Below are 12,838 nucleotides of genomic sequence, written 5' to 3' on the forward strand. Positions count from 1 at the left end.
GAAGAGTAGTTTAGCTGTCATGACGTTTTATTAGATTAGCTCCAAGCAGCTTTGAGAGGAAGGAAGTAAATAAAAATTATAGAAGACAACGCGCTCGGGATAAATTATTCTATTTAATTCAATATACGTAGGTTCAGTTTAAAGTCAGTCCTAGAGAATGGGTATTTCCATTATATTTCAACCAATGTAATATACCCACAATTGAATTATGTGAAAAAATATTTAAAATGCCATTATTGCAATTAAACTTACAATTCAAAAAAAAAACAATTTTAAAATCGGTCAATCTATTAGCAAGATATCGCCCTTTTTAAAATCTTAGCCACGTGGTGGCACTGACATATTGGAATACCTTAATCATTGATTTTAGAGCTTATACTTATGATAAGAGTATGATTTTGTCATCAAATTATTTGTTTTTCGGGGTGAGGAGCTTGAATTTGGTGGTATAGTTAGTGTAAAACTAAGGAAAAGCAATTTTTTTATGTTTCAAGTGGCATATTTATGGGGGCAAATTTGAGGATTAAGGATTGCACGAAATTTTGAAAAAAATATATTTTTAATATTTTCTAGAGTTCCATATTCCACTCAAAAAAATTATTTATGTTAGTTACTTCCTTCAACTTTTATTAAACCATGCAAATTTAATATCAATTTAATATAAGAACATTGAAAATCATTTCTCTAAAATTAGTGATTAATGTTTTCCAATATGTCAGCGCCGAGGTTGGTCGATTTTAAAATTATTTTTTTAGGCATCATATTTATTGATACAGTATGCAACAACGTAGTTAAAATACCAATTAAAGTAATATTTAGAAAGATATAGGCAGGTTTAAAAAAAATGTTAATGTTCAAAAATCTCCCTCGCGTTCTAGGTCATATTTTATACAACTGGTTTTGTAAAACATTATTTTAATTTCAAAAAAGGAAACAAAAAAAAACAGCAACATATATTGATTTATTTTTCAGCTGTAGTTGTTTCATGTGCTACTATGGTCATGTTCAAAATACTGCCAATCTTGGAAGCAGTATTTATTTTAACTTCATTTATGGTGCCTTAGTCGAGATTGGAGCATGGATTGCCCCATTTATCATCAATAGATTAGGCCGACGCTATATCATTTCTTCCTTATTACTCCTCTCTGGATTCAGTAGTATTTCATTTGGATTTACTCCAGACAGTAAGTTACATTATAGATTTTTCAAATTTTATTGGTATATTATCGATTCTTTTTTATGATTCAACATAAAAACAGTCTCGAACAAAAATCCAAAAAAGGAGACACTCCCAAATTTATGAGTTATTTTACTTTCTATGTTTATACAAACAGCCCAATAATTCATAGATAAATTTGTGTCAATTGATTTGCCCCGGATAAGGCCTTTCAAATAAATCTATCAATTTTTCATTCTTTTATTGTGACAATCAATTTTGACTACTGAAGTGTACAAATGTAATCCACACTCAATTTTAAGAAAAAATATTCTTTATTTATTTTATGATGACGGCCCACATATGTATATATATAGGAGTCAAGGGGAAAAAATGGATAATTTCATTGAACGAAGGCACATTTTTGGGGGTTTTTTGATTGGTTAAAAATTGTGAGATGCTCTAAGTTCCTATCATGACCTCTCATTTTCCAATAAATGATTAATAAAGATTGCAAGAAACAAGTTTTATATTTCAGGATCCTGGAAAATTCCCGGATTATAAATATTAAATACTATAAAATTGAAGTAATTTATTTTATATTTTAAGATAAAATGACAAATATAGGTTACTTTAACTTAAAGAGACTCCAAGAAATGAAACGACATGTTTCATGAATAAATAAAAATCATCTCAAATATGTTCACTCATTCACACACCCTCGATCAAAAAGTCACTGGGTATGGGACATATTTGTAGAATGAGAGGAGAATAAAATTGTAATATTTATCTACAAAAATCCCTTTCCTTATCAAAAAAGCGAGTCAAAAGATATCCATCGGGCAAGTAAACAACTTTATATCTCTCAGTATTGCAGGTGATTTATTTTCCATTGATATACCTGTCGTCTCTACCCTTAGATTATCTTTCGTCTAACAGGGGGGTCACCAAGCTTATTTTTACTGCGGGCCTGATAAATGAAAGAATGACGAGTGCGGACAGCATAATCATTCTGTTTTGTAGCTTGTAACAGTGACAGCAAACTTTCTCATGAAGAAGTTTCTTTGAGTTTCGTTACCATATTTCATGGACTCATAATTATCTGAGTGTAACGTTCCAGAAAACTTTTGGTGGATGTTTTGCCTCATCACGACGACGAAGATTGTACTCTTTCCCAACTGCAAAACTTTTGCTACATATTACGCAACTAGCTTTGTAGTCCTTTGTTTCTATAAAGAAATTCTTTAGTCCCCGCTATTATTTGAAAACTCGACACTGGGTGTCCACTTCTCTTTTTCAATAGCCATAATGAAGAGTGAAGGAGACGGGATCTGAAAATGAAAGAAGGGGAAAGGTACATAATTGTGGGATACCCAAACGGAGATGGAGAAAATGAATGTTGCTCCTACTGGTGCTACATGTGTACTGAATATATATTTCTTGAAATGCATAGAACAAGACAAAGATACTCTTAGTTATTTAAAAGATAATACGCCCAAATTAAACTACAACAATATCTTCTAGTTTTCACAACAACATATTCAAACTTAAATTTTATCACAAAGTTTCGCGTTCCATACGTTTTATAAGCAAATTAAACCAGCGGCCCAGATGAATTGACGTCGAGGGTCGGATCTGGCCCTTGGCTGTAGTTTGGTGACCCCTGGTCTAACATATACATTCGTGAAATATCTTAAACTAATTTATGTTTCTTAATAAGTAGGGGCTGAGCTTATCGGTGATTATGACACATATGGTACAATTGATTTAAGTGTATCTTAAAAATCAAATGCATATAATGTTATGATTTTGGTGAATATAAATCTGCTCTAAAAATTATTTTGTTTCATATTTCAACTCTCACTAGAATCGATTTAATATAAAAATGTTATTATATCACAATTAAGCTTTCTATTAATTTTTTAAGTAAATATTATGAAAAATGACTATATTAAAGTTTCAATTTACTGCATTTACTTTACGAATAGGATAAAATTATTTTTTACTCCCATCTAATACAGAAAAAGAGGCACGTTCAAATGCCATTTCAGTGTTCCCTTATCTAAGTATACAGTTTTTATGAAAGACGTGGAGTAACACTGGGAATTTGTTTGGGAGTTAAAACTCTAAGTCCATTTTGACTCAGAGTAAACTTGAAGATCGACATTGGAGTCATTCATGATAGTAGCCACAGAGTGTGATTTGGGTTTATTTCCTTCTTTACTTGCAGCTCAAACGTCATAATGTCTAAGCTGCTCGTCTGCCAAATATTATTCAAATTGTTAGGAATAACTAATAATTTTTGGTCTCGTTTTTTTTAGCATGGCTTGTGGGTCATATTTTCTACAACTCTATACATAATTAATCTTTAAAGGTCCATGATATTTATTTTGTATCATTTTCAACTTTTAAAAAGTATAATAAATAAACTATTAAAAATGAAATATTTGACGTATAACTCACCTCACTCCATGCCTAATAATCAAAATCATTAATACGTTGATGCACGCTGACTTTATTCTATGTTTCTTATAATATGTAGGCGTTTTGAACTTAAGACTGCTTTATGAGTAGGCATTTTTTTGTATATATATTACATATATTAGTAGATATGTATATTAGGGTGAGGCTCATGCCAACTTTGTCCAAACAAGTCTTAGATTTTGTTTGTACTTCCCATCTATAGTCCTAATGAATGTATTGGTGTAATTTCATTGAAAATATTAATATTTACCTTATTTTGGAAAAAAGTGACAAAACACTATAAAATAACACTTTTCTGAACTTTTATTGGGTGAGAAAAATATGGAATAGCAAGAAACCCTTGTGTTATATCCTCAATAAATTCCTGAAAGGAGAAACAAGTCTTTTTTATGGGTAACCCCTATGCTATTTTTAATAATGTTCTAGAGAATCTTGTATTATACTGCAAACGAATGTAGTATCTATGCATAGGGTGTATGGATGTTACTAAGTAATTTGAATTGTCTCTCGGTTGGGAACTACTCATAGAAGGACGCTTTACTTTTCCGGAAGTGGAAATCGCTTCCGCCGATGTTCGTTGGTCAACCTCACTAATTGAAAAAAAGGCTGAACAATACCTTAAATAGTCATTTTAAGGGTGTCAAAAGTCCTTGGGTACCGTTCAGGATGAAAGACTCGACGGTTTCTACGTCAGAAATTAGAAGTGTTAAAAAAACCACTATGGTTCCTTTTAGTGATTATTTAAGAATAAAAAACGCCAACAAAGGAGCATATAACAACGTAAAGGTAAAAAGGAGTAAATATTTGACTTCTTCTAAAAGACAGTTCAATTATCACTTTCTATCGGGAACATTCGAGGCTGGAGCCCAATTCTTCAATGACGAGTGGAGTATCGGCCTGTTTTGTAATGAAGACTACTGACCACCTCTTCTGGAACTGCAGGTTTTTAAGATAAACTTATGAGCTGATCTCATATGACCTGCTCGATAATTTCGGGGATAATTTTCGATAGGTTATGTTGTGCAATAAGTTTTTTGCATTGAATTATGTCAAAATATTTATATTGGTTATGCATAAAGTTACGCCAGCTGCAAAAAAAAAGTTAATAATATTTTTGGACCTTTGAATGTGTCTAATAATTTTTTTAATAGATACTTATTGATGATAAAAATTTAATATCTGTCACTATCTTATCTTATATATATCATATTAGTATGTACAGATTACACACAGTTAATAAATTACATTCAACTCAAAAATGGTAATTGTACATGTAGTTTTATGTCACTTTACATATTGGTTTTGTGCATAATATATTTCAATGAAATTGCACAAATTGATTATTAGGTCTTGAGAGTGTAGGAAAAAAGGTTCAGCGTCATATGTTGAAATTGAAGAATTTCTGGTACACGAACCTCACCCTAATATATGTATTTGTAGCAGAAAAAACATTTTTTGTCTCATCCTTTTAACTTATTTTTTCATACTTCATTAATACAAATAATTTTGATTTATGTGAGGGAGAAGAACAAGTTTTTAAACCCATACTCAAAACAAATTATGATTTTTCTCCTTTATAGTTTCAAAAGTTTCTCTTTTCTTAAATTTTGAATGTAGTAAATATATATTGATGATTTTTATTCGTGTGGGCTAACACGTATTTAAAAATAAATTGCGAAACCGAGGAGTTTAACATAACAAATGTCGCTTTTATATAATCTGAATGATTTAGTTTTAATTCATTTTTACTACTTTTTCATAAATTCATTGACAAGTTTTTTTTTCATACTTTAAAACTCGGAATAAATTGACAATAAGATACTCTTGGATCAATTGAACAGCTTTTGATATATCGAAAAGCGTTATTGGGAGCATCAATAGAGATGTGAATATTGGCTAAAGTAATCCGGATTGATTTAAAGTCAAGCCCACAATTTTACCTCGTACACTGTAGTATTGTATGGACTAAACTCGAATATTGAGTCGATTTTTAAATATGGATAAACCTGAGTCGAATACATACTTTTATTGAGTCGATTTAGTGAATTTTTTACACTGTACTCTAATAATCAAAATTTATAATAATGTGATTCTTCTAATATCTAAGGAGAGAGACTTGACAATATGTGTATACCACAGTTCAAAAACAAGTTGAACAATCTTACAGTTACTCAATGAGTCATTAATGTTCTTAAAGCAAAAAAAAAAAAAAAATCGCTTAGATAATACATGAATATTAGTAGCTACTTAATTTTGCATCTTTATTTATTTTTTATTTATTGACGTGACTCGGTTTGGTTCTATTCTGTTCGTCTCAAGTCGACACACAACTACTTTAAATTTATGATGTACAGATTATTTAAACATTTTACTTTATTTTTTTCTCTATAAAAGAGTCTGAATTTTTCTAGACATTCGTGGGAGAAAATATAGATCTTCCTACACAACCTCTTGGAAATATAAAATTAACTTGAAAATATCACTAAAAACGAGTTGTTTCATCATTTACATACATAATCCTAGTTATAAAATTAATTAAAAAGGTTTTAAGTGATTGAGTAGAAGTTGAAATTTCTGTAGAAGTCGCAATTTCTGTACAAATTGTAACTTTTTTTTAAATATTTTAAGAGCGATTATTTATGCTTCTAAATAGATTTAATTTAAATACAACATTTGTCATTTTAAGTAGCAAGTATTAGTTGATGCTATCATTTTATCTAGATCAATTAAAATTACTCATATATTCACGTGTAATATGACTTTGGACATTCAAACTTTATAATGTGCTACATAATACATAATATTTAAAAAAGTCAAAAATTAATCATTAATATATCAAGCTTCTAAGGAATATTCAATTTTTACATTATCCCCACCTCGCGTAGTCTGCAAATTCTTAATTTAAAATGTTTCATCCATTTTTGAGTTGCAATTTGTAGAAAAACACAACTTGTACACAAAATATGTGATCCGTCAAGACAAAAAGCAAGCATTTTTTTTCTCTAAATGAGTATTTGTATTATTCGACGAATATTGGTCCATTTCTATCAACACATGATTCTTATTAACTCATTGGAGGAGCCGCTAATTCCACTTAAAAGAACAAAAATGGATCATCACAATAAATGAATGATAAGTTGACAGATTTTATTTAAAAAAGCCATATTGGGATAAGTCTCTTAAACCAAATAAAGTTTTTAAACTACAGCCAATATTCTTGGGTACTGTAATCATCCCATAAATTTAAATGTAAAGCCACTCAAATTTGTCTATGAAATATTGGATTGTATGTATAGGTATTTGAAGTAAAAAAAAAATATGATGAGATGGTCTCTTTTTCTTGATTTTTGTTTAATATTGTTTTTATATTGACGCACCATATATTTAAAAAAAAATTAGACCCGAATGATTCAATTTGAACATCTTTAGAATGGCCCAGCTTAGGGTTAAGGTCAAAAACCCTTAATATTACACCAGTTGCTCTTTTTTTTTTTTTTTTTTTGATTTTTACTAACGAACTATTATTGCTAACAATATTTTGAACTAATTTAATCCGTTAATTTGTGAAATAAATTTGTACCAGCTCCATTTGTAATGGGTCTTGAGCAAGCTTAAAGAAATATATTATCCCGAAGTTGGTGTGACAGTATCTAGTTTGGTAGAGCAACATCAATTTTTCTTGCTCTCTAAATACAATTTTGAAATTGAATTTCCAAACAGTAAATATATTAAATATTATTGTCATTCAGGGAGTTGAAGTACTTGCCGCAAGACGGAGCTAGTATCAATCATTTTGAAAACAAACTAATATATAAGTGAGCAATTCTCATGCCCCATTGAATAGTCTTTGTCTTATGCCCTTATAATATATCAAGGATACAGTACATTTTAATAAAATATGTAGATCATTGTACTAACATTTTTATGTACTTTAATGTAAAATAGATCTAACGGTTTACCTAAGGACTCAAACTGCAGGAGTAAATGGGTGGTGGCATTGGTACGCCTACACTTTTTCATACTGAATACAACATATTTTAATGATATTATCAATGAGTACATTGAAGAAATATAACTAACTACTACATGTTATAGCTTTTAAATGTTGGATTCGGTATTATTAATTCATACTTTATAAGAGGACTGGTTCTTGCAACAATGAACATACTTTGATGTAACAAATAACGAATTTTAATGGAAATTCCAAATGACTCTTAAAATTAATTCAAAATTAAAACCTGACTCATATGCAGGACCTTAACGAAACAGAACTTTGAAGACTTTTTTATTACAAGACAATTTTCACCCTTGTAGAATTTATAGAGTGCACAGGGATTAGCTTTCCACCCTGATCACCAAGATTTATCAAATAAACATGTATATTTTATGTATATACTGAGAATAGAAATAAATATAATTTGGATCCCTCAACAACAATTTTCAAACTCTTGGCCCTCCCTAGTATAAATTTGAAACTCCGCCTATGGAGTTACGTTTTCAGCAGTCTAGTATTTTTATAAAGTAATGCCTATAACATTTTGTAAAATTTGGGTAATTACTGAGCATCTGCCTTTGAACGACTGATTAAATCAGTCTATCCATGAAACTTTATACATATTTTTTTCTTTTCTTTATATTAGTTAATCTATGTTTTTTGTGTACAATAATAAATAAGGGCTGAATATTTTATGCTTAACATTCTAAAATGTCAATATACAATTTTAGCCAAAGATTGATTTTCTGCACATTTTTTATTAGAAATTTTAATCTTAACATTTAAACTATATAACAATTTTTTTTAAATTTTTATTCAAAAACTCATTACTTACCACAGATATCATTGAATGTATTTATTTCCAAAGAATTGCCCATGCAAATGACAAATTACGCACTCTTCAGTAAGTATTGTATGTGTATAATGTTCATAAAAGAATATCTATGACTCAGGGAAAAAAGGAAAAAAAAAAAGATGTTGATAGACTTTTATATATCTAGAATTCCATGGTCTATATTGGTCAACCCCTACCAAATATAAAATATTTCAAACAAACGTTGAGAGAACATAAATACTTATCAGCAATTAAATGTTACCATTCATATAACCAATGCTGCACCCAACATATAATTTGATAATTGTAATAACATGATGAATCAAGTTTTTTAGGCATGAATCCTTCATGCACAAAGAGTTCTTCTATATAGATTTACTAAAATGTTTAAAGAAGAGCAAATTTTTTACAAAAAAAAAATCTATTCCTATATTTTACGCTTATTTAGATTCGTACAATATAGTTACATGTTTTGAATAATGTACATTATTGTGTATTAATAGAAACACTACAGCAAAAAATCAAGGAAATCAGAGAAGGTTCTCAGTAGCCACTGAGTCCTTATATACAAGGGTGGACTGAAAAGTTTCAGATCACAACGTAAATATGGAGTCAATCGTAAATAAAAGCTAGTCACATCTATATAGCATCTGTTGACAGTTACTCACCAAAACTTCAGCGTTTTTGAACGTGAAGTTGTTATGTGACAGTCTTTTAAGTTGATGAGAATGTTTTTGTGAAAATGGACAAAATCGAGTATCGCTCTGTTGGTGCAGTTTAGGTGCAATAAATTTGAGATTTAGAGCTGATTAATTACTATAAATGAAACCTGGATACACAATTATTCGCCCGAAACAAAAATACCGGGTCATGCAAAATGGATGTACCACTAATATACGTGAGCAAACTTTTGCTCCTCCTGAGTCTCAATTAAGTCAGACGTGATAGATTACTTAAATATATTAATTAAACACACAATGATAGGATATTATTTATGATTTTAACCTCCATTGCTCTCAATGACGACCTTCAAGCAGCCACGGAAGGTGTGTGCTCTGACAATGTAATCCCTTCTCATGAGTTTTGACTCCTTCTCCACGGAGGACTTCAGGTCGGTGAAATTGCTCTGGCGTGATCTGTAGGCCTTGGACTCGACTTGTCACCATATAGAGTAATCAAAAGATTCAGATCGGGGCTCTGGGAAGGCCAGGAGTTCTTGGGCCAAAACTCCATGTTCTCTTCCATCAAGGCTTGCACAACATTGGATGTGTGGACGGGTGCTCCATCTTGTTGGAAGACGTAGTACGCCTTGCCGACTTCTTGGTGATCTTGAGGACCTACGGGAGTACCTTGGTCTTCAATATCTCTATGTAGTCGGCCAAGGCGTTACGTCTTCCAGCAGGATAGGGAACCCGTCTCGGACATGTGGCAGAGGTCTTCAGAAGTGTATTCCAAGCAAACAACACGATTGTTCTACTTGTTGAAGACGGGGTCGACAATCAATGTTTTTTTATTCGAGAAGAAGATCACAAGGTTGCCATAACGATTCAGCTCGTTTAGAAGGCGTTTGACCCGCTTCAAACAGACATTTTATTGCTGTCGAGTCATTAATAGTCATTCGACGGACCTCTTAGAATTTTCCCCGGCGGCCTTAACTAGACACGGTGGAGGGATCCACTGACTTTTTTTTGGCAAATTTGGCCATGGACATTATTGGCTTGACCTCAAACGCCTTCTTGGCCACTTCTGGGGTCAGTTTGACAGACCTTCAACTACTGGGCTCGATTTTGAAGCTTTTCCCCTCTTTCATGAGCTTTTGACCCTGTAGATGGTGTGCCTCTCGATCCCAACAATCTTGATAATTTCAGGTATGCTCTGAAAGGAGCAAATCAAAGTAGCAAACTGATTTCTTTTTGCCTCCATTTTTGTTTACAGAAATGATAGAGACGATTGCAATAGCTCATTCGAAAGCTTAAAAAGTCAGCTGAAACATCGAAAATTTACGAATTACAATAACTATACCCTGAAAAATTAATCTGTAGTAGTGGTACATTAATTTCACTCGACCCGGTACAGTCCAAACAGTGGACCGCAAATATTTTCGTCAAATGAAGAGGCTTGAACAGTTATTTTGCAGAAAAAACGCGATGTACTATTAGGACGGCTTACATACATGGGATCATCACTGGAAGATGTATGTTACAAAGATACTCTATTGAAAATAAAAATTCAGAAAAACTCTCCTGTATCTTTATTCGGTAGAAAACATTTGAGACCACCTCGTGTATGTACTTCTGGTATAACATAAAAAAGTTTCTTATTGTTTCCTTAAAACTATTAATGTTCGGTATTGTTGCATAATAAGCGTTATTCGCATCAAAGCTTTAATTTGATTCCAAACATGGTAAGGTTCTAGGAAAAAATAAGAAAATGATGGATTTTTATGTTATTGCACCGAGTACATATACATAAGTGCTCGTTGGCCAAGTGGGACCACCTTCAATTACGTTGATTTTTTCCATATATGTTTGAATCACCGAGTGTACCATTTGAGAGAAAATGCAAAATAATCCAAGACCATTGATGCACCTTAGGGCAGAACCAAAATGAAAACATTTTGGTTAATAAATTTCTGAATAAAAAATTTAGTTACTTCAAATAGTTTTTAAGAGAACAAAAATCCATTTTTATAACAAAAAAAAAAAAAACACACACACACAGATTACGATATTTTTGAGGTTGTGTTGTTCAGTATGTATGTGCTAAGGCTTCTCTCTGGATCCTGAGATTTCTCGTGGTTTTAAACATTTGTGAAATTACCTGGAAATATTTATATTATACATAATTATTAGTACTACATGTTTTTGACACAGTATGAAATCTGCCATTTCAGATCGCATATTTTTATTAAAAGTGTTATATGAGTCTAGTTATGCACAAGTTGTGGACCTTTAGCCTCACGGTTGGATTGCGTATGCAACCCTCACTAAAATTTGTTTCGTTTATCTTTTACAATTTAAGTTATTTCGTTGCGAGTCGGATGGTATTACATAATTTTAAAAAATCAGGATCTATTGGTTCCAAAAATACAATAACCCGATAGCAAGATATTAGAATTGAGAATATATGGGTAAAACGAGCTTAAAATTTATGACGTTTTCTTAAAATATATATTAATTTATACATAAACCTCACCGTATTTATTATTAACTAACGGGATACTGCTATTTCCCAGAATTCCGTAATTTAAAAATTAGATTTCCTGTATCCCACTAAAAGACATTTTCTCAGGATAAAAGAAACTCTAGCAGGTATTTTTCTGGTAGGTTCATGAGTGGTTATTTATTTAATATTTTAAAATATTATAATCAAAGGTGTTAAATGGTGTGTGGAATAGGCATGTTAAAAAACCCCGAAAATCAACATGGTTACCCTATCAATTTGAAGAATAATGCTCATGACGTTTATTTAGATCAGCTACAATCAGCTATGACAAGAGAGGAAGGAAAAAAGAATATTTTACTCTAAGTCCAACAAGGACTTACAATTTATAACTCATGAAAAAATCATCAGGATTACGCTACATCTTTTATGAGCACAGACGGACGTTGAATCAGGTTTTGAATATATATTTAGAAAAGGATGTTCACTACACAGGAATGAAATAATAATTACAACTGTTAAGGAAAATAAAATTCGTTCTTTATACTACCAATTACAAATTAACGGGCCAGCTAAAAAACACACCGTATTTACATGTATGTAAATCTTTGTTCCTTTCTAAGAAGGAAAATATTTTGTTGGTTTTTGAAAATAGGGCAAAGTCAATTTTTTGTTATCTTGAAATAGAGATTTTTGAGTTGTTTTTTTTTACTCAAAGTTACTTTTTTGATTTTATATAATAAAATTGAAAAACATCTTTTTTTTTTACAAACAAGTGGTTATAGCATTTCTTTTTGATAAAACATTATAGTTTGCAACACTAGAAAATCCTAAGTAAGAAATTTGCGTTTTATTTGCCCTTCAATGACCCATCAATAATATATTTGCAAATGTATTTATGAAGTTTTTGAGCAAAAAATTGTCAAACTGGATAAATCCAAAATTAAAAGAACTTTGTGTCAAATATGATACATGACGTTATAGATTTAAAACATTCAGCTCCATTTTGTAATACAAATATTAAACCGCCGATAACGTAACACAAAAAATCTTTATTAAAAAAGTAATCAAATTTTTAAGCTAGAGCCCCTTCCATATCCCGAACAAAAAATCTTGCGAGGACCCCTGTAAGTCAATTGATCTAAACGGCATTTTCTGTATGTTTGTTTGTATTAGTCGAAAAAGTACAGAAAATTATATAAAATAA

General features: G+C 31.0%; 1 protein-coding gene across 3 annotated transcripts in view; it reads left to right on the top strand.

Moving 5' to 3' along the window:
• The window catches only part of LOC121125513 (organic cation transporter-like protein), a 68,667-nt gene that overhangs the window by 18,368 nt on the left and 37,461 nt on the right, over window positions 1–12,838 (top strand). For all 3 annotated transcript variants that reach the window (XM_071891537.1, XM_040720711.2, XM_040720712.2), the window contains exon 8: window positions 973–1,184. In XM_071891537.1, coding sequence (XP_071747638.1) covers window positions 973–1,184 — 212 coding nt within the window. The remainder of the gene's footprint in view (window positions 1–972; window positions 1,185–12,838) is intronic.

Source organism: Lepeophtheirus salmonis, chromosome 10 (assembly GCF_016086655.4).
Source record: "Lepeophtheirus salmonis chromosome 10, UVic_Lsal_1.4, whole genome shotgun sequence".
Taxonomy (NCBI): domain Eukaryota; kingdom Metazoa; phylum Arthropoda; class Copepoda; order Siphonostomatoida; family Caligidae; genus Lepeophtheirus; species Lepeophtheirus salmonis.